Below are 27588 nucleotides of genomic sequence, written 5' to 3'. Positions count from 1 at the left end.
AATCGTGGGACTTATCCCACCAGGTTTCAGTGATGCCTATTATGTCATATTTAGTTTGCTGTACCAAGAGCTCAAGCTCATCTTGTTTATTTCCCATGCTTTGCGCATTAGTGTACAGACATTGAAGTCCATTAATCATTCCCCCGTGTCTCTTATTTAAGGATTTTTTCCTCCCACCACTAGGTCCGTGTGCTGTTTTCTCCATTTGGTCTATGACATCTGGATGATCATCTTCATTAATTGATAGACTCCTACCTTCAGGAGCACTGTCTCCCTCCCCCACATTAGTCAGTTTAAAGCCCTCCTGATGAGGTTTCTGAGATTTTTGGCAAAAACATTTCTCCCAACCGTTGTGAGGTGCAGCCCATCACTTGCCAGAAGTCCATCTTCAAGAAACTGCAGTCCGTGATCTAAGAATCCAAACCGTTCCTGTTTACACCATTTGCGAAGCCAGCTGTTCACTTCCACTATTTTCCCCTCTCTCCCTGGGCCACGTCGTTCAACTGGGAGGACAGATGAGATGACAATTTGTGCATTTAGTTGCTTCAATTTCCTGCCGAGAGCCTCGTAGTCTCTTTTGATCTTCTGGAGGCTATTGCTTGCAGTGTCATTGGTTCCCACATGAACCAAGAGGAAGGGGTATTTGTCATTGGGTTTTATGATTCCTTGCAGTCGTTCAGTTACATCTTGGATCTTAGCCCCGGGGAGACAGCACACTTCCCGAGACATCTTGTCAGGCCCACAGATCACTGCTTCTGTTCCCCTCAGTAGGGAATCCCCTATCACCACTACACGCCTCCTCTTGGGTTTGGTTGGGGTTCTTCCGTGAGCTGTCCGTTCCAAGGTCGCCTGCACATTCCCTGAGGACTGACTTTGCTGCTCGTCTTCATATACCTGATCGACTGTAATGAGGGAGAGATCCTCAAATGGAGTCTGCTCTTCGTCTTCCATGCTAGGGGAGAGGACCTCAAAGCGATTGTGTATTTCTAAGCAATCAGAGTGAATCCTGGGCCTCCTACTTCTTTGAGTCACGTTTCTCCATATATCTGGCTCCTGTGTTGGTGAACTAGACTCCTCAGGGGAGTCTCCTGTCTCCTCCTTGGTGGAGACGGTGTGCTCTGTTGCTTCCAAGAAGAGCTCCAGCTCTCTAATTCTTTGGAGCGTAGCTACACGTTCCTCCAGTTGCTGGACTTTGTCTTTTAAGAGGGCAATCAACATGCAATTGCTGCAGGTAAAGCTGCCTGCAACCTTTGGCAAGATGGCAAACATTGCGCAGGAATCGCAGGCGACTGCAGCTGTTCCCTCCCCTTCCATCTTGAGATCGTGTCGTTGGGGTTGGCTACAGAGGTCCTCCATCATAAAAAGCTTGAAGACAGGACAAATACACAAAAAAAACCACCTAGATCTCCCCTAACAACGTTTGAGACTAGCTCCCCTAAATCTAAAAGATGGATTTAACTGCGCGCGCCGCTAGGCGCGCGCCGCTGCCCTGCAAACTCTGATAAGCTCCTCCCACAGCTAATCCCCTGCCTCAACAGAAACCCTGCCCCCTCTGACCTTTACACAGGGAAAACAGCTAATCAGCCACCAAGAAACACACACACACAAGAAAACCCTTTTTGCTCCTTCTTCAACTGCTTCCCTGCAAACTCTGGAGGATGGGCTAAACAAGGGGAAGGGCCATCTTCTAACACCCTGATCACCCTTATGCTGGCTCAACATCTTATGCTGGAGGTCTCCCCCCCCCCGCCCCGTGGTGCTACAGTAAGACTGAACAGCATGAGACTTTGGGTTTCCTATTCTACATTTGGAACTTTAACATGATGAACAAGAGAGAAATGTTAATTCACTACCATGTTAAGCTGTCCACCAGCAGGTACTGTAAGACATCTGTGGTTCTTTTGGAACCTGAGATGCTTGGTGAGGATAAAATAACCTGGTATTAAAGTAGGACTGAACTACTAGTCCAATGAGCTTTGAATGGGATTAGTGATATATTGTGCTTCACTTCCAGCAGCAAAATGTTTTGGGTCAATCCGGTTCATATCACATGACCTTGAATCGACACGAACATTGCACCCTTAGGGGAAAGCACTGAATGTGTGGATCAGGCTATGAGTCCCCCCCCCCCCCAATCTTACTGTTGTTCCAATATCTATGAAACACAGCACCATGGAACATTGCTAAAGTGAAAAGCTGGAATAAGATGCCAGAAGACAGCAAAACACCTTTTTTATATCATTACAGCAGATAGTGGAAACTCATTTAAAGTCATAATTCTCCTTGCTATCCCCTTTCCTCACTTTCCCTAACCTTGCTGTCTAAGTTTCTTTCAGAGAATTAGAAGCACAGATAGGGTGAAAGGGATTTCAAAGGTTTTTCTAGACTCTCTGCTGGCTCTTTTTTCATGAGCTTAAGAACTGTTTGGTAATGAAGGAAGCAATATTTTTCACTTTTCCTTTAGACAAGAGAACAAAATAAAATAAAAGAGCAACATAAAAGCAAGGGGCACATGGACACCGGATTCTGTCTTTTAAGCAGCCCACTCCCCCCACCCCATATCTCACATATCTGAAGAAGCATTTCATTTATTGTGACACATTGTAATAATGCATTTGAAAATCTAAGCTCAACATACAAGGCAGAGCCAGCTCATAGCTAGTTTAAACTAAGTGAGAACATTACTCAAAGGAAGAAAACTTCACCTTCTTAAAAAAGGAATTACAGTGGTGAACTAATTTAAGATTCTCTAGGAAATATTTCTAGCTATTATCTATGCTCTAGTAACATCCAGGCTAGATTATGATAAGCAACATACATCTGGCTGCTTTTGAAAAGTGTCCAGCAATTGCATCTACTGTAGAAATCAGTCCATTGTATCCTTGCAGTAACCCTGTGGGGTAAGTTTGGCTGAGAGGCTATGACTGGCTTCAGGTCACCCAGTGGACTCCACAGCCAAGTAGGAATAGTGGTGGTTGACAAGGAAAAGTAGGTATAAAAGGAGAATTCCTGGATGCCAATATCCAAGTCTGAGGCAAGTACTCTTTGGTTAAAGCCACAAAATATGCAGCAAAGTAAAGCATGAAAATATAGGCTGTTAGACTTTTAAGATATGCCCCTGTGATTTCCTTCCCCTCTTCCCCCAGCATAGAAAAAGACCACACGTTTAGTAAGTTTAAAATGATTTACTTACTAACCCTTCAAAGATTCATGTGCTTTTCCATGCATCAGTCAGAAAGCATAAACAGTAAAACTTGGCTTAGTTACAATGGGGAAAGTTAATAAATTATTGGTACAGGGACTCAAGAAAGGCTTGTAAGAGCCCTGCAGCTAAGCTGCAACAACCAGCTTAGCTTCTTCACACACTGAACTTCTCTGGTAGACTTGGGGAACAAAGACTTGATTACCTAGTCCCTCTCAAAGTGAGCTACTCCTGGCAGGACAGCTTACGCTATGGTATTGACCCCTCAATTAGACTTAAACATGTTGGTTATATGAGGCTGGTCTCCCAAGTCCTGGTCTGACACTCTAGTCACTATACCACCCTGGCTCTCATACTTGATTCCAAGTGGAAGGGCAAAATCTGTAAATGAGAAGGAGCCTTTGATGAATGGAACTAACTTCTGACTAACAGACCCAATTACTATAATGCGCTCTATGTGGGGCTGTCCTTAGATGTGGTCCAGAAGCTGCAGCTGGAGCAGAACGTGGCAGCTAGGCTGCTAACTAGAACGACCTATCAACAGCACATCACACCTGCACAGAGGGATCTGAGCAAGCTGTCAATATGCTACCATACCAGGTTGAAAGTTTTAATATTGGTTTATAAGGACCTTAGCAACTTAGAACCAGGGTAGCTGAAAGATTGCCTTATCTCCACAAACTAGTTCAGTCACTATAGTAATCAGGGGAGGAGCTTCTTTTAGTCCCACATGGTCCCAAGGTCAGAACTATGGTGACATGGAGCAGGCCTTTTAGTGTAGCAACTCCAATATTACGAAACTCCCTTCTGGTGGCATTTCATCACCCACTGAAGACATTTTATTCTTCTACCAGATTTTCCAAGATGGATTATCCTAGCCTGGTTGCTGTTCATTTGGGAATAGTATATCATTTAAGTAGGGTTCCCCCCCTCCCCCCCCAAAATCTGATTTTTCATATATCACTTGCTGCTTTTGAAATTCTTTTGAATATAAATGAGTTAAGAAACTTTCTAAATTTCTTAACACACACACACACGGATAAATCAGCTCAATATTAAGTGCTCCATGGAATTTCCATTTTAATATACTTTCCAGCTGATTGCACAAAAGCAATGCCTCAGCAGCACTGAAGTCTTCTACTGTAGAAGCAGATAACCATTACTATTATACTATTATATCCACATATGTGCCAATAAAAAGTTAAAATGTACCAAGTGAAGTGGGTGACACCCCCCCAGGGCCTTTTCATCAGTGGCACCTCTTATGGAATAACCTGGCATAATCTGTGTAGTAGACTTTCCTCAAGTAGATAAAGGCCTTCTTGTTCACTCCAGCCATTTAAGACAGTATGGGCCACTGTTTTTAAAACATGTTTAACTTGGGAGGTGCAATAAGTTTTAATGTATTCAAATAGTGGTACACACCTTACCCCTTTTAATGGTTTTTATGCTTTAATTTGCATTTCATTTGTCTTTCCTATTTATTAGGAGCACTTTTTACTTTTAACCTGTCACATGTCATAAATGTTCCACAAAAAGCAAAAAATAAGAGCACATATTAGGAAACTGTGTTATGCTGAGCCCAGACCATTGGTCCATGCAGCTCAGGATTGTCTACACTGATTGGCAGTGGCCCTTCAGGATTTCAAGTTTTACCTGGAGATGCCCAGGGTTGAATCTGAGGCTTTCGGAATGAAAAGCAGAGATGCTCTATACTTGGTTTATGGCTCTTTCCGCTTAATCCTTAGGATGCATACATGACAAAGATTAACTTTGGTTTGTGATCAATGTAACCAACCATGGTTCAATAAGCACAACTTAAAAGTCTTGGAAATCAACCTGCAAGATAAGTCATGAGCCCTTTACAATAAAATACTTAATCCAAGTAAGGATGCTTGTGGTGCGTCATCTTTGGAACCACCACCCAAATTTAGCCCAAAGCAAAATCTAAAACAAACAAAACTCCTGAGGCATTTCAAAAGATGCTACAATAGTTTCAATACAACTAGCATTTTTTCTCTAGAGGGTCTCTGATCTCTAGCCCACTCCTTTGTATTCTTCTACAGTGTTCCTCCTCCATCTCATTACTATGACAGAAAGGGATTATGAATGAGAATAGAGAAAGAAAGCCAAAGCTGTGTGAAAATCATGCAATAAAAACCATCTTAAGAACAAATTAGTGTTTCAGGATTGCTAATTAAATCTTCCCAAATATGTTAGATACAGACTTCGTCAGTAAATCTTTTTTGTTCCCTGTCTTTGGACTCATTGACCAATACAAAGAAAATGGGAAACCATCAGGATTTAACATCTGATTTAATTTACTAGTCTTGTGATGAAACTACTAAATAGAACTGTTGAATTGTGTTCTGGGGTTTATACCAAACTGTGAACTAAAAGAGAAGATGAAATTGTTTGAACTGAAGCCACCACAAAGGTCTGATGATGTAGAAAAGAAGAATCATATATTCATATATATAAATACATTGCAATCTTGAAAGTAAAAGTCAAAAGAAATATTTATCTCTGTTATGCCTTGGAAAATTAATGCCAAGGAAAAAATACTTAGTGCATACTTCTAAAAAGTCTGATAATAAAGTTCTTTACACCAGGCATAATCCTTTCAGAGTTTCCATTTATTTCAAATGGAGAAGTTAAGTGCTTAAACAACTTCATCTGATAAAATACATGGATGGAACTGAAAAATGATTGGGGTTTTTTTGGGTTTTTTGCTTGAGCATGCCTGTAATTCTTTTAAAATAAATTCTAATTTCATTAAGTGATTTTTAAAAAGATTCCACAAAACACCATATCTATTGCAGAACAGCATATCTCTCAATATAAAACTACAGTGGTATCTTGGGTAACATACGCTTCAGGTTACATACGCTTCAGGTTGCAGACTCCACTAACCCAGAAATAGTGCTTCAGGTTAAGAACTTTGCTTCAGGATGAGAACAGAAATTGTGCTCCGGTGGCGCAGCAGCAGCAGGCCCCATTAGCTAAAGTGGTGCTTCAGGTTAAGAACAGTTTCAGGTTAAGTACAGACCTCCAGAACAAATTAAGTACTTAACCTGAGGTACCACTGTATTATATTACCCTGCTGTTGAAAATGGAGCATTTATCGTGAAAGAAAAATTCTACTCCGTTACTAGTTTTGTTAATTTTGAAAACATTAAAATAACTGGACTGCTGCTAGCAAGAAATTAAGGGCCTTCACACAGAATTTGCTGCGATAGATCCCCTTGTATTTATTTTATGGGGGGGGCGGTGTGTGATCAAAGTCTGCCCAAAGTCAGGAGCTTGGTTTTACAAAAGATTTCCATCCACCGCATGGTGCAAATGTAGCCAAGGGGGAGTGCAAGTCAATGCATAATGAACTAGTTTATCTCTGCTTAGCCTAACTGAGCCAAACTGCCCCTTGATTCTTACATGATATGCTTTCAGTTTAGAACACCATATAGCACTTGCAATGCACCATTACTAGGGCACCAAAAGCTAGTTTCTGGACGCTTCTGACCAAATGGGGGTCCATACACATTACGATTTACCACACAGCCTCACCCAAGGAGCGATTAAAAAAAAAAAAATGTTCCAATTGTCATACACATGCCAGACCAATAATAGGGTAAGAGAGCCCATCTTGCCAAATCGTTTGGCCCATGGTCAGCTGGTAACTACTGAAGCTGGTGGGATGGTGAACTTCTCAGACAAAAGCATTAGAGGGAAAAAGTTGGACACTGTGAAATTTCACATTTCTAGGAGTCAGCATCAAATACCTTGATAGAGCTGTATTTTTTGGTTCTGCTTGTACCAAGAGAGATGACCTAGTGACCAGCCTCCTCTGTTTTGGCTACTGCACTGACTTGTGGATTCCTCCATTCCAGGAGCAAAATTCAGAAATCCTAACACAAGAGCAAATTGACCAGCTTCACAGCGATAACATTTCTCTAAGACACGGTGCAGACTGCATTGCTTTCTGCAAAGCTCTTTAATTGTCTGGCTCTGTTTCCTGCCAGATGCTTGGCGATATTGTAGCACAGGCCACAGAGAATATGCCTTGAGGGAAGAAACTGAATTTGCTGTGTTGTTTCTCTTCTAAGACAACAGTAGTAGGAAAACCAAGAAACATCCATTAAGAAAATACCAATGTATGTGACTTGCAGGAAAAAAAGCTGGTCCTTTTTTGTCACCTTGATATTTGGACAAAAAAATTGTGTGTGCTCGCCCGTGTACACAAAGAGAGAATTCTTAATGGAAAACTCTACTAAGTGCAAACCTACCTCCTACTGACATCAACATTTGCTAAAGTCTAAAATGCTCCAAAGTAATTAGAGATGATATTTAAGTTATGTAAAACTAGCTTTTGAAGTCTGCAAAAAGTGCTGTAGCACCTTAGAGAATGCCTGCAAGATTCTAATTTGGGGAACTGAATGCGTAGCACGTCTAATTCTCCACAAGGGACATCAGCCAATGTACAGTTAGTTTAGGATGATGATCCTGGTTCCGTGCAAATTCTGCCACAGTGTTCTCAGTCACTTGTGTCATAATTGGGCTCTAGATTCAGGGGTAGTCAAGGAGACACTTCACATACTTTTGGTTATGTTCTCACCAAGCCAGCAAGGACAGACAGTTGCTTGCACAAGAGCTTCCAACAACTGGGTGCCCTGCAGGTGTTCAAGACTACAACTCCATTCAGCCAGTCAACTGTGCAAGGAACAGCAATGAGGTATGTGATTACTCAGAAGTAAGCACCCCTGAATTCAATGGGACTTATTGCCAGGTAAGCGTGTACAGGATTGCAGCCAGTTTTGTGCCTGGTTGAAGTATTAATTCACCAACATCAGTACACTTGCTTGTGAGCTGTCCCAATGATTGGAATGGGAGGCTTGTGAATTGCAGCGGTGGCACTTTGGTCTAAAGCTTCTTCAGCTGTTTTAGGTCCGGGGTAGCCAATGTGGTGTCCGCCAGATGTTCCTGGACCACAACTCCCATCATTCCTGAATGGTTATGCTGACTGGGGCTGATGAAAGTTGTACTCCAAGACCTACCTTACATATATCCTCAAAGTAACTATTTCAGTCATTGTTTGTAGGGATATAGAACTTGGTGATTAACAGTCCCAGAAACTAAGAGAGAGAGTGTGTATTCCAAAAATTAAAATGCAGTATCATATCATCTACAGGTGTTTGTTTTTTTAAATACTGAGCAACAACATACCGGTATTATAGAGGGTCACCTGCACTGGTGTGATGACAGGATTTTAACTCAGAATTTGTCAGTGAGGCATGGACTGTTTATTAGTAACAGCAGGGCAACTTAAGTGAACATTTTCCTCTCTCACCATTGTCATCTCAGTACAATAGTATCACCAGTTTACTCTATGCCATGGTTTACGAAGAAAGAAAGAAAGAAAGAAAGAAAGAAAGAAAGAAAGAAAGAAAGACTCGTTTATAAGACAGAGTGACATGAAAAAGAAGCTCAGACCTTGAACAGGTTTTATACCCTTCTTTGCCAGGGCAAAATGTGCATCCATATGGTCTTGTAACTGACAAAACTGAAAATGTACCGGTAGTTCCAAAATTCAGAACATACCATTACTCTTCAAAATCAAGCAAAAACAAATGCAAAGTGAATAGTAGCTATCAAATTGCCTGAGTTGTGTGGTTTTTCTAAAATGTTGCTGATGACCAAGCTTTAATAGACTATCATAAAAATAATTTACTAAAACACCAAATACATACTTCTGAATGTTTTTTTGCAGGTATTGTACCAGCCTCTGCCATTATTTAGTTACTGTAAAAAGATCAACATTTAAAAAAATAATTTATAGACTTTACATACCAGCAAAACACACTGTCCTCCATAGTGTTAACTCCCTACTTGGTGTGGTTAGGCTCACACTCTAACTGCAGGGTGCTAGCCAACATGAACCATACTCAGAGCATGCAATAAACAAATATATAAATGCATATCCTAAAGTGTGCAAAAATACATATAATAGTAAAATTAACATATAAAACGAATTCAGTTGTTCAGATGATTTCCCATACTGCAAAAGAGATTCATTTGGAGCTTGCTTTCATTTGTGCATAGTCCTTACACTGGATAAGGAGAAGTGGCAGGGAGAAAGAACACTGGCAACATTGTTGCCAATGGGATTTAAGTAACCTGGGCACATTGTTAAAACAAATTTCAGTTTATGTATTGGTTCACACAAATAAAAAGAGTCCCGGAACAATTTACAGTGAGAATAGCACACAAAATATAATTTAAAAATCAGTTAAAACCAAACAAGCATACTAAAAATCATGAAATAGCATGAAATAACCACCCCATCCACATAGGAATTAACACCAAAAATAAATAATTGAAAATCAGACCATTAGTCCTGTCCAAATGCCAAAGAGAATAAAAAATATTTTCAGCTGGTGACCAAAGGATAACAAAGTCAGCACCGGCTAAGTTGCCTTGAGGATAGCTTTCCACAACTGAGGAGCCACCACAAAAAGGCCCAAATATCTCTTGCAGGAGACACACAAAGAAAAGCCTCAGATGTTGATCACAGGGTCCAGGAAGGTTAAGCAGAAACTAAGGGCCCTTTCTCATGTTATTTTTGCAGAATGGGGGTCTCCTGTGGCTACATGACCTTTCTGGAAACCATTCTGCACCATTCTGGAAACTTCAAAAGCTCTCAGCTACTTGGGTAGGGGCCCACAGTGCAAGTCCTTCCCTGACTAGCATCCTATTTGCTTTTCAATATACTGATGCAGTTTTGTTTCATGGTTGCGCAGTGTTGCTACTTATTGTAACAAGGCCAAAAAAAAAAAAAAAGCTGCTTTTTTCCTACGCTGAAAACAAACTATTCCACTACATATATTGAAAGTTATGGCCATGTTCAATCTTGAAAGACTGCTAGATAAGCAACAGCTTAATTGGCCACCTACACAATTATCAATTATCTTTGTTCACTAGCATGACATTTTGTAAGAAGCAGCTTTTTGATAGCATTGTGCACCATAGATAATCGTTTCTCAGCTTCAAAAAAGTTAGATGCTAAGTAGAAAGGCTCATTATTTTCCATTGTTGTTTGTAACTTCTCTGTGTCACTGTCTTTCTTTTTCCTTTCAGATCAGCTTACTTCTCTTATTATAGACAACTGAACTTAACGAACAAAAGCTAAGCAGATAGCAAAAAATGTAACCGAGGCTGCAATCTACTCAGAAGTAAGTCTGACTGAATTCAGTGGAGCTCACTCCCAGGTAAGTAGGGTTAGGACTTCAGCCTTCATTATTGCTTTAATTCCACAAGCTGGAAATAAACACACCAATGAAGAGGGTTGCAAATGGCTTGAGCATGTGCCACCTTGAGTCTGGCCATGAGCAACAGAAGCAGGGACACATTAAAAGGATTTACTCTGTTAAAACTGGGACTTCTGCAACAATGAATAATTAGTTAAATAAAAATGACCATATTGATCTGACACGGAATGTATCCAACAATGGTCATGGGCTAGTGGAAAACAGTTCTATCAAATTTTTGCCAATTCCACCCTATCAAATGCAACTTTCCATGTGCTCTTTCCCAAAAGCTAAACCCGAGGATTTGGGGTCCCATAGTATGAGACATATGGCATGGGGTGGGTGGCGGCCTACAGCAGGCAAGGGATTTGGCAAAAATGGACCGCACCATCTTGCAAGAATGGAAGCACTTTTCAATAGTGCAAAGTTGCTGAGTGATACAAGCCACCAACTGCTAGTGTTCCTATTGCTGATTCACATCATTAGATGAATGAGCAGTTATTAGAAGAGGAATTCACTCTAGACCAGGGCTCAGCAAACTTTGTCAGCAGGGGGCTGGTCCATTGTCCCTCAGACCTTGTGGGGGGCTGGGCCATATTTTTTGGAAGGAAATGAATGAATTCCTATGCCTCGCAATAACCCAGAGATGCATTTTAAATAAAAACACACATTCTACTCATGTAAAAACACCAGGCAGGCCCCACAAATAACCCAGAGATGCATTTTAAATAAAAGGACACATTCTACTCAGGTAAAAACACGCTGATTCCCGGACTGTCCGCAGGCTGGATTTAGAAGGCGATTGGGCCACATCTGGCCCCTGGGCCTTAGTTTGCCTACCCATGCTCTAGTACTTGGGGTGCTTATCACCACCATGGATATGAAGATATTGTGTGTACATGATAAGAAACATGATTAGTAATTAGTTTCATCTAGTAGCGACCATTGCTTCATATAGCCAAGTATTCATATGATGAACACTGTCATGTGAGTCAGCCTAAGCAGATATTCAAATATCTACACAACAGATATTAGAAAGTATTCAGAGATTATGATTGTTTCCCCCCAATTTTTCAGCAGACCCTTCCCCCCCAAAGTATTCCTTTTCCAGTGATTTTCAGTACTGATCCATGATTTATTTGCACTTTCCTCATGCTCTCAGCAACATCATCACATAGATATATCTGATTGGCTGTGCATCATGGCAATGCTATGCAGTTTCTGATAAGGTAAGATAACTCATGTGACTAATCCAAGGAGAGAGAAGCAGGAAATGCAGGTGTGGGTAGGGAGATAGAACAATGCTAATCGGGTTATTTTTTCCCAGCACAAATTTCCAGGCCAATTAAATTGTAATTTATACTTGAAAATTAAAAGTAGATTATCTAGCTGTTCCTGTGCTATTTCGCCCAAATATTTGATACTGTTAAACTGTATAGTTCCTGATTAGTGCTGAGTTGTAGATATATTTTAAAACAGTTCTGTAACTTTTACTACTATACAATGTTTATATAGCATTTAAATTGCAAGGCACTTAGTGGGAGGTAAGTCACTATAATTATGATCTATATATGAGTTGTCCAAGGCCATGCAATAAGAAAATGGCAGTGATGGGGTTTGATGCCTATTCTCTATCCACTGGACTACAATGCCACTAAGAGAGTTCACTGGTCTGTGTAGGATGATTCTTCCAAGCACAATGATTGGTACCAGATAGCATCTCTTTGATCTCTCCAAATGTCCACTGCCTAGGAACCTTTCAATAAGCATTACCCAAGAACACCAAGTGGAAATCACTCCTTTGAAAACACTGATGCTTCAGAAACACTGCACTTCAACCTGAGTCCTAAGTAAAAACTTTTTAAAAGCAAGGTTCATAAATGGTTAAGCATAAAATATTGTAACTGACTGGAGCTGGCAGCCCACAATACAAGCCAGGCTTCTCCTGAAAGTTATGAACAGAGTGGAAGTGCAATGCACTAAAACATTTACTTGTACACCGACTGGTTTCAAAAGAAAGTTCATCCCTTACACCTGTCTGTGAAATACCCAGAATCAATTGCAAGTTTAGAAACATAGCAGAAGTTCAGAGGGGGTCTTTTCAGGATTCTTATAAAGATCTACAGAGAAGCATGTTAAAAAATTAATAGTTAAGGTAAGTTCCTTCTCCTATAGCCAACAAAGAATGAGCCACTGGGAAGCATTATTCACTTCCACAAATATGTGAAGGTGAAACTAAGAAGCGTGCCTGAGTTGCACTTTTTCGCCTCCCAGCTAATTAATATTCCTTGTGTGCCATGTGTTTTAGATTGCAAGCCTGAGGGCAGGGAATGGCCTGGTTCACAAGCCACACTAAGTGTGAACACATGAATATGTGGGATCCTAGGGAGCAGCTTGCAGCTGCTTTCTCCTCCCTGGCCCTTTTAGTTGCTGTGATGACTCAAGTCAAGGTTTAGCTCAAACATTTGGCTTAGATTGTTGCCGGAACCCAGGCTCATGGTTAAACCCTCTCCACACTAACCACAAGCTCAGCAGCTGCAGGCTCCTCTCTGGGAGCTGACATTTGTGAATCTCACTAAGCCCATGTGATGTCAGAGGTGGATTTGGCACCCCTCGCCTCTCACTTTCCATTCTGCTTAATGGTTGCAGAGCCCCCTGCAGCACCCCCAAGGCTCAACGCAACCAAACTGGTCACACTCCCCTAAATCTGCCTCTGGTGATGAGCAAACCATGTCATCAACTTATTACTGGTGTAAGTCATTCCGGGAGCCTATTTCGGCTGAAAAGCAGGTTAAAATGGTTTTGAAAATAGATGAATATTTAATCCCAAAGTTTTCTTAAAGGTTTGGTTGTGGATACTAAGAAGTCTGGCATTGGGATGAAGGTGTGATCATTTCCTTGAGAGGTTCAGAGAAAGAACGGCAGGAAAGGCAATGCTGCTCTATCACTGACAGTGAGCATTTCAATGTACCAGCAGTGAAAGTAAGATAAAAAGACACGACAACGCATCTCAACCACAAGGGCTTCTAACACTTTCGGGAAGCCCTGCTGATATAACTGCTTGTGTGCAGATCCTACAGAGCATGCCAATGGAGAAAGGAAGGTCACTTAGAGATACCAAATCCACATTTCAAAGTACCAGCATCAATAAAAGGTCTTATCATGGGGTTTTGTAGGTAACTGAAAATAAGCATTAATAGCTGTGCACTCTGCTTTGATTGAACAGGTCTTTAAGACCTAAACCAATTAGTAACAATTCTTTGATGCTTAATTTGTCATTTCACTTAATTGATTTTTTTTAAAAAAATCCCATTTATTTCGTAGGCGGATAAAAAGTGATATGTTTGGCTTTTCTCTAGGCAGACTAGTTAAAGTGGCTAAGCTCTTAGCACAACATTTTTCTGGAAATTTTCAAGGAAAACAAACACAGCAGCATGTAAGGCATATACAATTGAAAAGGACAATTTGATGGCCATGCTGGGTGGAGAAACTGTGGGAGGACACACCTATGAAGAGAAGCTCTGAATGTATCACACCCTTAATCTGTGCAACTGCATACTGAATCTTATAAAGCCAATCCCTCAGAAGTGAAATTACAGCAGAGATGTCTCTTTCCAAACATGTGGATAGCCTTTTAATTCATTAGCACTGCATTCTGAACCCAGCCAAAGAAAAAATGGTTCCTTGTTCACTTTTACAACGGCATTCAATAGGCAAAAAAAATCAGACTTTAAAGGTCAGTCATTTTTAATGAGACAATAGGATGAGTTGAGATGACAGGCTTGATGTGTTGTGGTTTGGACTAATATGTTGGTGGGATCACATCCTAAACTAACAACAAGAGAAGTCTTCGTTTGAGCAGCTCATTCAGTATACCATGTCCACCAGCAGCCAATTCTGGGTGTTTTAAGTTCAGGGTTTCTCAAATATCTCCCCACATGCATGAAAAGAATTTCCTGAGTTTCCTCAAATGATGCTGCCCTGGTAGTGGTCTCTTTCCAGTTAGGGAATAAGCAAGCAATGGAATCCATGAAAAGCAAATAAGGTCATCGAAAGGAATTCACACTTCCCATGGCAATGTCGGGATCTCCCTAGCCTTTATATGAAAAACAAGGTTTAAATCCAACCCAGGGGCACTTTTCTTCACAGAATTTACACAGAAGTAGATCTACAATTTAATCCTTCTAATCTATTGCCACATGCAAACTAATAAACAATGTCCTCAAATCTGAGCCACTTACCTATTATAGTTTTCTTTCTGTAAAGCAGTCTGTAAAGAAAATGAAACACTGACCCCCCCCCCCCAAAAAAATGCCAGTGGTAAAACACACACACAAGAACACCAACTGAGGGCAGATCCATACCGTACATGTAAAGTATGTTCAATACAAATTCAACACACATTGCAAACACACTGCATATATTACCCAGTCATTCACATAAACTATCAAAACTGCTAAAGAAACACGTGTTTACTGGCATAATGTAAGAGGAAGTGACAACTGATGATCTGTTCCTTTAGGGAACAATGACTTAGAAAACTCCTACATGTTTGTGTAGTGGCAGTAAACTTATTCAACTATGAGGGTTAACTGCAACACGTTATATATGCCTCTGAAGACGGTTTGGAAACTTTAGCTGGTGCAGAATTCAGTGACCAAGCCTTTGACTGATTAACATTCTATAGCCTTTTAAATGTGTTTGTGGGAGTGGGGTTATTAGCTTGTTTTTGTTTTATTGTGTATTTTTTGTTCTCATTTTGTATTTTTTATGTTGTAAACTGCCCTGTGATCTTTGGATGAAAGGCAATAAAATAAATAAATAAATCCATCAATCCATCCATCCATCCATCCATCCATCCTCACCTCAGTGGATTTCTGATTTTTCTTCTAATTCTGTTCACGATTGGAGATATAAGATTATCTCAGGGTGGATCCACCCCATATATTTAAAAGTCATGTATTTTAAATGTGCATTGGATATGCTTTAAATGTATACTTGGGATCTGCCCTGAATCTTACAAATGGGATGGGTTCGGTTTTATTTTTACACCAGGCTATGTTAATGTAAGGGATGCGGGTGGCGCTGTGGGTTAAACCACAGAGCCTAGGACTTGCCGATTAGATTGTCGGCGGTTCAAATCCCCGCGATGGGGTGAGCTCCCGTTGTTCGGTCCCTGCTCCTGCCAACCTAGCAGTTTGAAAGCACGTCAAAGTGCAAGTAGATAGGGAAGGTAAACAGAGTTTCCGTGTGCTGCTCTATTTTGCCAGAAGCGGCTTAGTCATGCTGGCCACATGACCCGGAAGCTGTCTGTGGATAAACGCCGGCTCCCTCGGCCTATAGAGTGAGATGAGCACGCAACCCCAGAGTCGGTCAAGACTAGGCCTAATGGTCAGGGGTCCCTTTACCTTTATGTTAATGCAATGGGATAAAAAATAGTCCTGTGCATTTCCCCCCCCAAGTAGAAACCAACCTAGAGAAGCAAATAAGTGCCCTTCTTCTCAAGCACAACACATGGCTAGGGTATGGGAAAACTTAACCACCATGAGACACATTTCAATTTGGTTTGGTTTATAAAGATAAAGTCTAAAACTGTTGATATCGTTTTCTTAGTTTTTGTTTAATAATTACTGTTTTTAAAAGCAAAAAAATTATCTGGGGAAAGAGATAAAAATGTTCTTCTCCTGAAACACCACATGGCAACATTCTAGTACCCCAATATACATTGCAAGTGAGATTGAGGCAGTAAATCGTTTCCCCACTGTCAGGGAACTGACATCGGAGGAAAGGGAGGTGGAAGGGCTTACAGAGGCTGGGAGGGAGTCAGCAGCGAAAGCAGGGACCAGCAGGGGGAGAGAGGGTACTCTGGAGGAGGATCTCATGAATGCTGAGAGAGACGCAGCAGCCAAAGCAGGAACTAGCAGGGAAGAGGGAGGGATGAGGGACACGTCCAGCGAGAACAGCGGGGAGGTGTCAGAAGCTCCCATAGGGAGACCCATGCTTCGCCGGAAGCTGCCACGTCGTGAGTCCAGGAGACGCGTTTCCGTTAAGGACCTTCTATGCTGGAAGCGCTTCCGCAGACAGCCACTGTCAGACTCTACGAGTGACTAGAGCAGACATGTTTGAGGAGCTCTGTCACACACAGAGGTTTGTGGAGCCGCACAAACTCTGAGGGAGCACGATTTTACGCACAAGCAGCTAATCATCCCATCACAGCAGTCTGACAGTCTCTGTACGCTGCCTGTGCAGGAGAAAGCATCATGAGCGACCCAGCCGGAACCGAAGGAGCAGGGGTTGGAGCTGGTCCAAGCTTGGAAGAAAGATACCGAGTGTTGGAAGTCCAACTTGCGCTGCAGACGGCGAGGCTTGAGGAGAGAAGGGCTCAGGATGCAGACAAGAAGGGGAGAGCCACCCAGTTCCCCAGAAAGGTACCAGGATTGGTGCAGAAGTTTGGGGGGGACCCCAAGGACTACCATGCCTTTAGGACAGAGATGCAATATGCCCTTAATGTGCAGTTTGATGAGTTCCCTGATGAGGAATCGCGAGTTGCGTTCGTAATTGGGCATCTTGAGAGGGGGGCGAGGGACTGGGTTAGACCCCTGATGGCAACGCACAATGACGTCTTAAAGGACACTATGAAGTTCTTTCGTGCAATGGATATCATGTTTTCCAGCGATATTGAGGAAGGGGTGGTGCGCAGACAGCTAATGGCTTGCAAGCAGGGAAGCCGATCTGTCCGTGAGTACTGGACTGAATTTACCATGCTGATTCACAGATTGGGGTGGGATTTATCGGCGGCACCCATTCAGATGCTATTTGAAGAAGGTCTTTCTTCGGCTGTGAAAGACGAACTGTCCCGGAGCCCCAGGGCGGTGTCTATGGATCAGCTGACCAAATCTGCGCTGACCATAGGAGCGCGCCAGGAGGCAAGAGCCTTGGAGAGGCGGGAAGGGAGAGGGGAACGTTGGAAGGAGTTCCGCATTCCAGACATTCCTGAGCCAGCTTTCCCGCCGGCAGAGCCGATGGAAATCGGAACAGCGCGCGCGCGCGCGCAGTTTCAAAGCCCAGTGAGGGGGCTAAGAAGGAGGGAAAGGGCGCCCGGAAATGCTATCTCTGCCAACAGCCAGGCCACTTTGCCAGAGTCTGCCCCCAGAGGAAGGAATGGCAAGGGATGGTGGGAGCTGTTGAGGGAGGAGAGCAGGGAGAAACGGAGCAGGTAAAAGCCAACGCCTGGTTGCCACAGTCGGGGCACTGCAGCCAGGCCAAAGAGCAGTGAAAGTGCCCGTGCCAGAAGCTCCTCAACCTGCTCTAGTGATTGAAGTGTCGCTAGAGCTGCAAAATGGACACCCCCTAAAAATAAAGGCGCTGTTGGACTCAGGCAGCTCCTGCAATTTTATGAGCAAGGAGTTTGCTGCTGAACACCAGATACAGACGATCCCTTTAAGCAACCCCCTGCAGGTGACCACGATCGATGGCAGGGAGTTGTTGGGAGGAGGAGTAAGCTTGCAGACCGTCCCAATGATAATGAGGGTGGCAAGGCACACAGAACTGATAGCGTTTAATGTGGCCACCTTGGGAGGCGCTCCCATTATTTTGGGAATGAGCTGGCTAGCGCTACATGATCCGCTGGTGGGCTGGCATCAAAGAGTGGTTTCCTTTGGTTCAGCACATTGCTTAGAACACTGCAAAGGGGAAAAGGGTTCAGCAGGGGCCCAGGCCACCCTAGCAGGGACTGAAGTAATGGAGAAGGTGAAGGTACCACCACAGTATGCAGATCTCAGCGACGTGTTCAGCGAGAAGGAAGCTGACCAACTACCCCCGCATAGGCCCTTTGATTGCTAGATCAATTTACTCCCTGGAGCACAGCTTCCTGTAGGCAAGTTGTATGCCATGTCAGACAGAGAAATGCAGGAGTTGCAAGAGTTCATTGACAAGAACCTGAAGAGAGGCTTCATCAGAGAGTCCAAAGCAGCGGGGGGTAGCCCAGTGTTTTTTGTGGATAAAAAGCACACGGACAAGCCGAGACTTGTATGTGATTTCAGGCGGTTAAATGCAGTGACAGAACCAGTGGCTTTCCCTATGCCCAGGATTGATGATATTTTGACCAGGGTGCGGAAGGGAAAGATTTTTACAAAGCTGGATCTAAGGGGGGCGTACAACCTGATACGTATAAGGAAAGGGGATGAATGGAAAACCACCATGTTCACCCCTTTGGGGGCATTTGAATATCTCGTTATGCCTTTTGGATTACAAGCAGGCTCAGCGTGCTTTCAATCGTTTATGAACCACGTACTGGGTCCTTTGCTCTACAAGAATTGCGTGGCCTTCCTAGATGATGTGTTGGTGTATTCGGAGAATGAGGAGCAACATGTGAGAGACGTCAGAGAAGTGTTGAGCAGGCTGCAAGCCAACAGGCTGTGGGTGAAACTGGAGAAGTGTCAGTTTCATACCAAGGAGGTGGAATTCCTGGGGTACCTCCTGTCAGACAAGGGATTGGCCATGGATCCCGGCAAGGTTCAGGCAGTGCTGGAATGGAAAACACCCAAAACCAAGAAGGATGTGCAGAGGTTCCTAGGGTTTGGAAACTTTTATCGTAAGTTCATCCGAAACTTCGCCCACCTGACGGCGCCCATTACGGACTGTCTCAGCAGTAAAAAGAAGTTTGTTTGGACGGCGGAGGCGGAGCGAGCGTTTGAGGAACTGAAAAGGGCCTTCGCCTCTGATGAACAACTTCTGCATGTGGATTTACAAAAAAAGCTGAGGGTCGAAACAGACGCATCTGACAGAGCCATAGGGGCGGTGCTTCTTCTGCAGCCGGGGAAGGAGGAGTCAGAGTGGCGACCGTGTGCATTCTTTTCGCGAAAGCTGAACAAATCTGAGAGGAACTACACGGTGTACGACCGGGAACATCTTGCGATTCATGAGGCTTTCCGGAGATGGAGGCACCTGCTAATTGGTGCACAACATAAGGTGCAAGTGTGCACGGACCATAATAATCTAGAGTATTGGAGAACTGCGCGAGTGCTCAACCAACGGCAGTTGAGATGGGCCCAGGAGTTCTCCAAATTTAACTTTGAGATTTGTTACGTGCCAGGCCCAGAGAACATTAGGGCGGACGCTCTCTCACGCAAACCTGAATATTTGGAGGGGGAGGGAGCACCCGAAGAGACCCATGTCATTCCAGAGGACCGTTGGGTGTGTGGGGCGGCATTGGTGGGGCAAAGGGAATTGGTAGAGGGGACGGTGCATGATGAATACGCCCAGGACAAACTCAGGGGTCTCAGGAGGGAGGGAGACAAACCCGGGGGTTTTGAGGAGAGAAACGGGGCGTTGTACTACAAGGGAGCGTTATATATACCTGAAGGTGAATTGAGGGAGAAGGTACTCAAGCAACTGCACGATAGCCCCACAGCAGGGCATTTTGGGCAACACAAAACCATGTGGCTGGTTACCAGGGAATTTTGGTGGCCCAAGGTCAGGGAAGATGTGCGGGAGTATGTGAGAGGGTGTGACCAATGCCAACGAGCCAAGGGGGAGAGGCGGGCACCGGCAGGTTTATTAGAACCACTACCCACACCTGAAAGACCATGGGAAACAGTGGCAATAGATTTCATGACTGATCTGCCAAGGTCCAGAGGGAAAACAGCCATCATGGTTGTGGTAGACCTGTTAACCAAAATGGCCCACTTTATAGCCTGCTCACATGCGGTCACAGCAGAAGAAACCGCTAAATTGTTTGTAGAAAATGTGTTTAGGTTGCATGGCGCCCCCTTGAGGGTGGTTTCAGACCGAGGGAAACAATTTACTTCCAGGTTCTGGAGGAAGCTCATGAGCTTACTGCATGTAGAGGTTAATTTCTCAACTGCCCGGCATCCAGAAACCAACGGGCAGGCGGAAAGAGCTAATGGTGTCCTCCAGCAATATTTGAGGTGTTATGTGAATGACAGAGAGAATGATTGGGTGGAGAAGCTGGCGTTGGCAGAATTTGCCTACAACAATGCAGAGAACGTGTCCACGGGGATGAGCCCCTTTTTGGCTAATCACGGGTGCCATCCCCGAGCCTTCCCAGGGGGGGAAGGGGAGAACTGGAGCGTTCCAGCTGCAGAACAGTTCGTTGAAGAAATGGAAGCGATCCATCGCCAGCTCCAACTTAACTTAAACAGGGCTAAGGAGGAATATAAGAGGCAGGCAGACAAAAACAGAAGGGAAGGTGAAAGCATTCGGGTGGGGGACCAGGTGTGGCTGTCAACCCAAGGGTTACCATTCAAAGGGGGTTGTAAGAAGTTAAGACCCAAAAGGCTGGGCCCATTTGAAGTCACGCAGCAGGTCAACCCAGTGGCTTTCAGACTCCGGTTACCGAACCACATGAAGCTGCACCCAGTTTTCCACAGGTCGTTGCTGTCACCGTATAAAGGGGACAGAGAAGGGAGGGTCAATAGGGGACCAGCAATGGAGGAGAAGGAACACAGCTACCATGTAGCGGAGATTCTCGATTCCAGGTGGAAGGGAGATCAAGTAGAGTATTTGGTAATGTGGGAAGGGGAGCCGGAGTCGGAAAACACCTGGGTCATGGCAGAGGATGTAGATGACGAGGTTTTAATAGAAACTTTTCATCAGAGATTCCCACGTAAACCTCAGCCAGTGGCGAGGTTCTGGAGGGAATACTTTGCCACCACCGACGAAGAAGAAGAGTTGGAGGGGTTCTCTGATTCCGAGGAGGAGGAGGATTCAGCGAGCCGGAACGAAGACCGATGGAGGGAAATGTTTGAGACGTCTGAAGATGAAGAGGATTCTTTTCGGGGTTTTATCTCCTCACCGCCCAGAGGAGAGAGTATGGGCGGGGGGGAAGGGGGCCCTGGAGGGGAGGTGGATGTCAGGGAACTGACATCGGAGGAAAGGGAGGTGGAAGGGCTTACAGAGGCTGGGAGGGAGTCAGCAGCGAAAGCAGGGACCAGCAGGGGGAGAGAGGGTACTCTGGAGGAGGATCTCATGAATGCTGAGAGAGACGCAGCAGCCAAAGCAGGAACTAGCAGGGAAGAGGGAGGGATGAGGGACACGTCCAGCGAGAACAGCGGGGAGGTGTCAGAAGCTCCCATAGGGAGACCCATGCTTCGCCGGAAGCTGCCATGTCGTGAGTCCAGGAGACGCGTTTCCGTTAAGGACCTTCTATGCTGGAAGCGCTTCCGCAGACAGCCACTGTCAGACTCTACGAGTGACTAGAGCAGACATGTTTGAGGAGCTCTGTCACACACAGAGGTTTGTGGAGCCGCACAAACTCTGAGGGAGCACGATTTTACGCACAAGCAGCTAATCATCCCATCACACCCACATACTGGTAGTGTACTTCTTATCAATGCCCTGAGAAGATTCCGACATGTCTCTGACATTCTGCATTTTCCTTAAGCTCTCTTATCAACATACAACTGGTATTCAGACCTTACAGATTTGTAAAGACAATATGAATCAGCCTGAAATTATGCAGTTATGGAAAGCTTTCTACCTGTTTGAGGCTTGCCTTCCTGGTTATATTATCACTAGTAAAGTAAGGATCCCTTAAAACTTGGCAAATTGAGAAAAGATGAACAGAAGCTCTCACAATTCTTAATAAAATTCTCATCGGGGCAATTTTATTTTATGTTATTTTTCTGCCATGTTCAGGCTTATGAGCTCTGGACTTCGCTTTTTTTTTTAAAAAAAGGTAACATGATAATAAAAAACAATGAAAACTTCAACTTCCTAGGGATTTCTTCTTCTCTGGTAAATAAGGGTAGGTCCTATGTATATTTTATACCTGTGCATCTCTTGGAACACTAACAATAATAGTGCCTTGAGGAACTGTACACCACACAACCTGGTTCCTGAAAGATAGCATGAGGCCCTTTTGCTCTCCCATATTGTTTTCATGTTGCTTAACACGGTTGTGATTTCTGAGTCTGATTTTCAAGTGCCTAGGGGTTATGCCAAACTCTTTTGATGCTTTTCTTTTAAATATATATATATATATATTTAAAAACATTGGAAATAGTTGACAAAAATGTATTTCCTCTGGGACCACAATATTCAGTATTTGTTCTAAGTGCTTGCTGTTTGCTTAACCAGTTCAGACCATCTTTAAAATATCAATCCATCACCTTGCATGCTGCAAGAGAAAATGTGTGCATGTGTTAACAACTGACAAGTCCCAGTTTCTCCTTCTGTTGCAGTTAAGCAGGAAGCACCAAAAGGCATTATACTTCATGGTATACCAACTCTGGATTTAGCTAGGGCTGCCATACGTCCTGATTTTCCAGGGCATGTCCTGGAATACGCCTCCAAAAATGGCATCCTGGATTATTTTTTGGAAATCAGGCAAATGTCCTGGAAAACCAGCAACAGGGGTTAAATTGTGCCCAAAATGCCATAAAAGCTCCAAAACTCAAATTACTGTAGCTTTTACTAAAAAAAATATAATAATAATATTCAACAAACAGCAACAACTTTGTCCTGATTTTCACTTTTAGCAAACCTGCTTAATAGAAATTGTAAAATTAAATCTGAGAATAGGACTACATGCTTTCAAGTTCTCCAGCCCCTTGTTCTTTGTAGTTACCTTTTTCCGAACGTTTTTGAAAGAAAAATCTCTCTCACTATTACTTGGATGGCAGTCTATTTTTTATAAAAAGACCAACAGCTCCAACTCCTTCCCTCTATATTGCTTTTTAAAAATCAGATCTACCAAAACATAGACCCCACACTGATGACCAAATTATCCCAAGATTAGCTTTAGTACCCAAAAGTAACTTTTTTGTCTATATCATCCTAAAAAGCAGAGAGAAGGAATGTGTTCAATACTTTTTGTCCCAGCAGCTGGGTGACACTCTAGACCTAATGGACGGCACAAGCTACTGAAGTGATTCAGCATAGTGTGCCTGAAAGATGAATTGTAAGAGAGACAGATGACAGTTTTATAACTCTCAAATATCTGTGAAGTGATGGGCATCCCACTATTCTTTTCAAAGCTGACTTATCTTTTAACCTATCAGAAAGGCTCATTTTCTACAGCAAAGTACTGTCAGCAGACAGTCAAGGCAGCACCAGCAGCACAGCGAAACAGTTTAATGGACTATATTGTGTTGTGCTTGAGATGAAGAAAAAAATAACATCTATTTATTTTCAAACTGTGTATGCCTTTCCAGAAATTCTCTCTCCCTGTCCCTGCTCAAGACCACTTTAATCATTCAAGGCTTCATGCATGCTGGTTTACAAAGTTGGGAATATGTCTTGGGGCTCAACACTTTCCCTCTACCTCTCCTACCACACATTGGCTGAAGCATGAAGATATTGGCTTATATTAGGCCAGAGTTGTGGTTTCCTGGCTTGTTAAGTGACACTAAGTATGGAACGGGTGGTGCTGTGGGTTAAACCACAGAGCCTAGGACTTGCCGATTAGAAGGTCGGCGGTTCAAATCCCCGCGACGGGGTGAGCTCCCATTGCTCGGTCCCTGCTCCTGCCAACCTAGCAGTTCGAAAGCACATCAAAGTGCAAGTAGATAAATAGTACCGCTCCAGCGGGAAGGTAAACGGCGTTTCCGTGTGCTGCTCTTGTGCGCCAGAAGCGGCTTAGTCATGCTGGCCACATGACTGTACGCTGGCTCCCTCGGCCAATAAAGCGAGATGAGCGTCGCAACCCCAGAGTCGGTCACGACTGGACCTAATGGTCTGGGGTCCCTTTACCTATGGAACAGTTCCAGTATACAACTATAAACATGCTGTCTTTATGGACCTAATGGGGAACTCTAGCACAATACAAGCCTTGAATATTACACCAAAATCAGGATATGGTGTGAGGAAAGAGTGCTTTGATGCTAATTCCCAGGTTCATAAACCGGGTTTATAAAACTTAAAATGATTCTCTGAACTGGACCACTGTCTCCCCCCAGATTTAAAAGTGGACCACTTGACCTTGTTATTATTATTATTTAAATGTTTTTATTCCAGAATTGCAAAAATGATCATTGCATATGTACGCAGCATTTGTGTCCCTAATAGATTGGATGAGGGAAATTAATGTAATGCATATTGCCAATTGATTCAGTAGCAGGATCAACACAATGATTTTTGTTATAAAAACCCCAGAAACTCTATTGCGGAAAGTGTGATTCATATTCTATTGTAACAAAACAGAATTTAAATTAAGTAGCACACCCTAAAAATGCAGTCATAGTATTGCCAGGATACTGTGCTTGGCATTCTTCAAGCTGACTTACCGAACATCTGTACAGGTTATACATGATATGCACCGACTATTTGTTGTAATGAGGTTCAGTGCCACAGATGTCTCACTGTCAGAGGTTGGGTGTGCTCCACATTTAAAGTAGAATTCCTGCAATATTGAAGAAGAGATAAAAGGAAGATTACATACTTGCACTTCATGTCCTCTCTTTATCTTAGTCGAAGTGAAGTCTGAGGCAGTAGATAAATCACTACTGCCAGTGGAAAAAGGGGATGCTCATTAGGAATGCTTTAGGAAGGATGCCTCACAGTATCTTTGTACAAGGTGTATATTTTGCTCTTTGGACATCATCTGAAGAAAGAGAATGCATTAGCACTTGCATAGATTCTGTGATGGTTTTCTTGCAGGAATAAGGGATTAATGGAGAACCAAACTGGTACAGAAATAAAAAGGTCCTGGATTCTACAAGGATTTATCCACATGTAGGAGGCTATTTCCATGGGGTCACGAAGAGTCGGACACGACTAAACGACTAAACAACAGGAGGCTATTTCCTCACTCAGACCTTACTCACAAAAGTCTGTTGTTGAGTAGTGGATTTCCCCACATCCAGATGCTAATCAATGTAACATATCTACACTTCCACTTCTAGCTTGGGAAGCATGTTAGAATCAGGGCAAGGCAGTACATGAATGCAGTGGAAGCTAAACCAGAGAATGAGAACTTGTGACCCTTCAGATGTTGCTGCCTTTAGCGCCCTTCAGCCTTAGCCAGCATAGAAAATGTTCAGGTGTGATGGGAGTTATGGCACATAAAATATCTGGAGGGCCATCAATTCCCTACTCTGGTCCAGGATTAATGAATTTCTGAGTTGAAATCCAGAGAATAGAAGGTATTGCCCTTTGACTAGGCAGAAACAGAAAGCCAGACTCCTAGACTCTCCCAGCTCTATTTCTATTAATACACTGTGAGTAAAGCATAACTCTGTTGAAACCATCACCAAACACACCTTTAAGTTCTGAGAGTATCAAGAATCTATAACCTTATATGGAAATACAAACAGAAATGTGCAACATGAGCAGAAATGTTGCTTATCAAAAGAAGATGTTTATGTGGCTGTTTAACTATTGTAGAAGGAGTGGGGACACCCCCCTCCCAAAAAGACATTACAGAAGCATAAAAAGTTACCCAGTTAAAAAGTATATCACTGGAGAACTTCTGTACAGTTCTGTACAAAGTGTTGTAAACCCAACAGAATTATATCTACTGCTAAGGGTATGACAAAGTGTAAACAGAGGACATAAATATCCCAGCAACAAAGAACAGAGTTTACTATCATGACACACTGTGCTGTGTGCTGCATTTAATAAGGAATATACTTTTCTTGATGAAAGGGATTCTGTCCGCCCTCCCCCAATATATAGTTTACTGCCTCCATGCTGTTTTTTGGTTTTTTTACACAGTCATTTAATGTATAGCTAGCAAGCAGGTGTCAAGACTGGTCGTTGTCCTCTTCAGATCACCACACAAATGCTTCTTGTTCTTTTATAACTTTTCATTGTGCATTAACAAACAAACTTATAAATGGTTCTTATCTTTAACTATTCTTCCTCAGAGTCACTTATTTCAGATACCTTCTGAGCTCTGCTTCTCCGTGACCAGCCACCCTCAAAATGGCGAAGGCGCCCTTCCCTTCGCTTTCCCGCTCTTTTTTCTAACCTCCTCACTAGAGCTGGCTTGTATCTCCCCTCCTCCGAATCTGAGCTAGAACTTAACCCTTGCATTTCCTGGTCCTCCCCCCCCTTTGTGGAATGCTTTCTCCCTCGGAGAAACTGGAAACTTCTAACTCTAACTCTTCCCTGACAGTAGGAATGCAGCTCTATGGTATAATTTGATCCTATTCATTTCAACTAGGTATTTTCAAAATTTGTCAGATCTGTAAACAGCAAGAACCATTGCCAGGAGAAACTCATGCCCACATTGTTCTTCATGATATGAATAACTTGCCAACTGCACTACATCATGTTGCATTGTAAACAACTGATGGACCAGAACAGATATATTATAGCGGTGTTGACTACTGGAGTCTGACAATGCATCGCATGAACATTTGCTTCTCCCAAAAAAATAATATATTGTGATGTGAAAAACAACACCCCCCTTTTCTGAGTATTTTATAAAAACAGATAATTTAAGTCTGCCTTGCAAAGTGGTGATTCAATCATGACCACAAGAAGTGTTTTAGAATATTGTAGAATATTATTATTGTGCTGTTCTTTCTGAATTCCAACTTGAAATTGAGTCTAAGAGTCTAAGAAAAAGTCTAATGCTGTGAAAACCCAGTAAAAAGGATAAAAGAATGAAAGCACACAATTTCTTCCTCTCCTTCTATTTTGCTCTAATAACATTTATCTGGATATTTATCAAGACTTTGGGATCATTGACTTTGGGATTTGGTGTCAATACTAATGGTTAATGACTTGCAGTTTCACCAAAATGCACATAAAATTTGTGTTCACACATTGATATCACCTACATTTCCTTGAACATCTTTTTTTTATTACTGCAGGGGTGTAATACCACTGGTAAAGATATGGTTCTGTATCATGAACCTGATATGAATTTTAAAGTTGGAGAATTTAAAAAGACAACTTTCTCCAATAATTTGTCCTTCTGCCATTATTATTAAAATTATACATCTGTTAAGAATAATTTAGATATTTCTATGAACTCACTTAAATGGGAATAACTCTCATGGAACTTGATGTGGCTTACTTCTGAGTAAGGTAAAAGGTAAAGCTAAAGGACCCCTGGATGGTTAAGTCCAGTCAAATTCAACTATGGGGTGCGGAGCTTATCTCCACTTTCAGGCC

At 42.9% G+C, this 27588-nt stretch overlaps 1 protein-coding gene across 3 annotated transcripts in view; it reads right to left on the bottom strand.

Moving 5' to 3' along the window:
* Positions 1 to 27588, bottom strand: part of PRKN (parkin RBR E3 ubiquitin protein ligase) — a 634267-nt gene that overhangs the window by 289103 nt on the left and 317576 nt on the right. For all 3 annotated transcript variants that reach the window (XM_082215278.1, XM_082215276.1, XM_082215277.1), the window contains exon 6: positions 24750 to 24865. In XM_082215278.1, the coding sequence (XP_082071404.1) occupies positions 24750 to 24865 (116 nt within the window). The remainder of the gene's footprint in view (positions 1 to 24749; positions 24866 to 27588) is intronic.

This window comes from Podarcis vaucheri, assembly GCF_965113315.1.
Source record: "Podarcis vaucheri genome assembly, chromosome: 3".
Taxonomy (NCBI): Eukaryota; Metazoa; Chordata; class Lepidosauria; order Squamata; family Lacertidae; genus Podarcis; species Podarcis vaucheri.
Note: the sequence above shows the minus strand (reverse complement) of the source record. Positions and strands in the feature narration are given on the sequence as shown.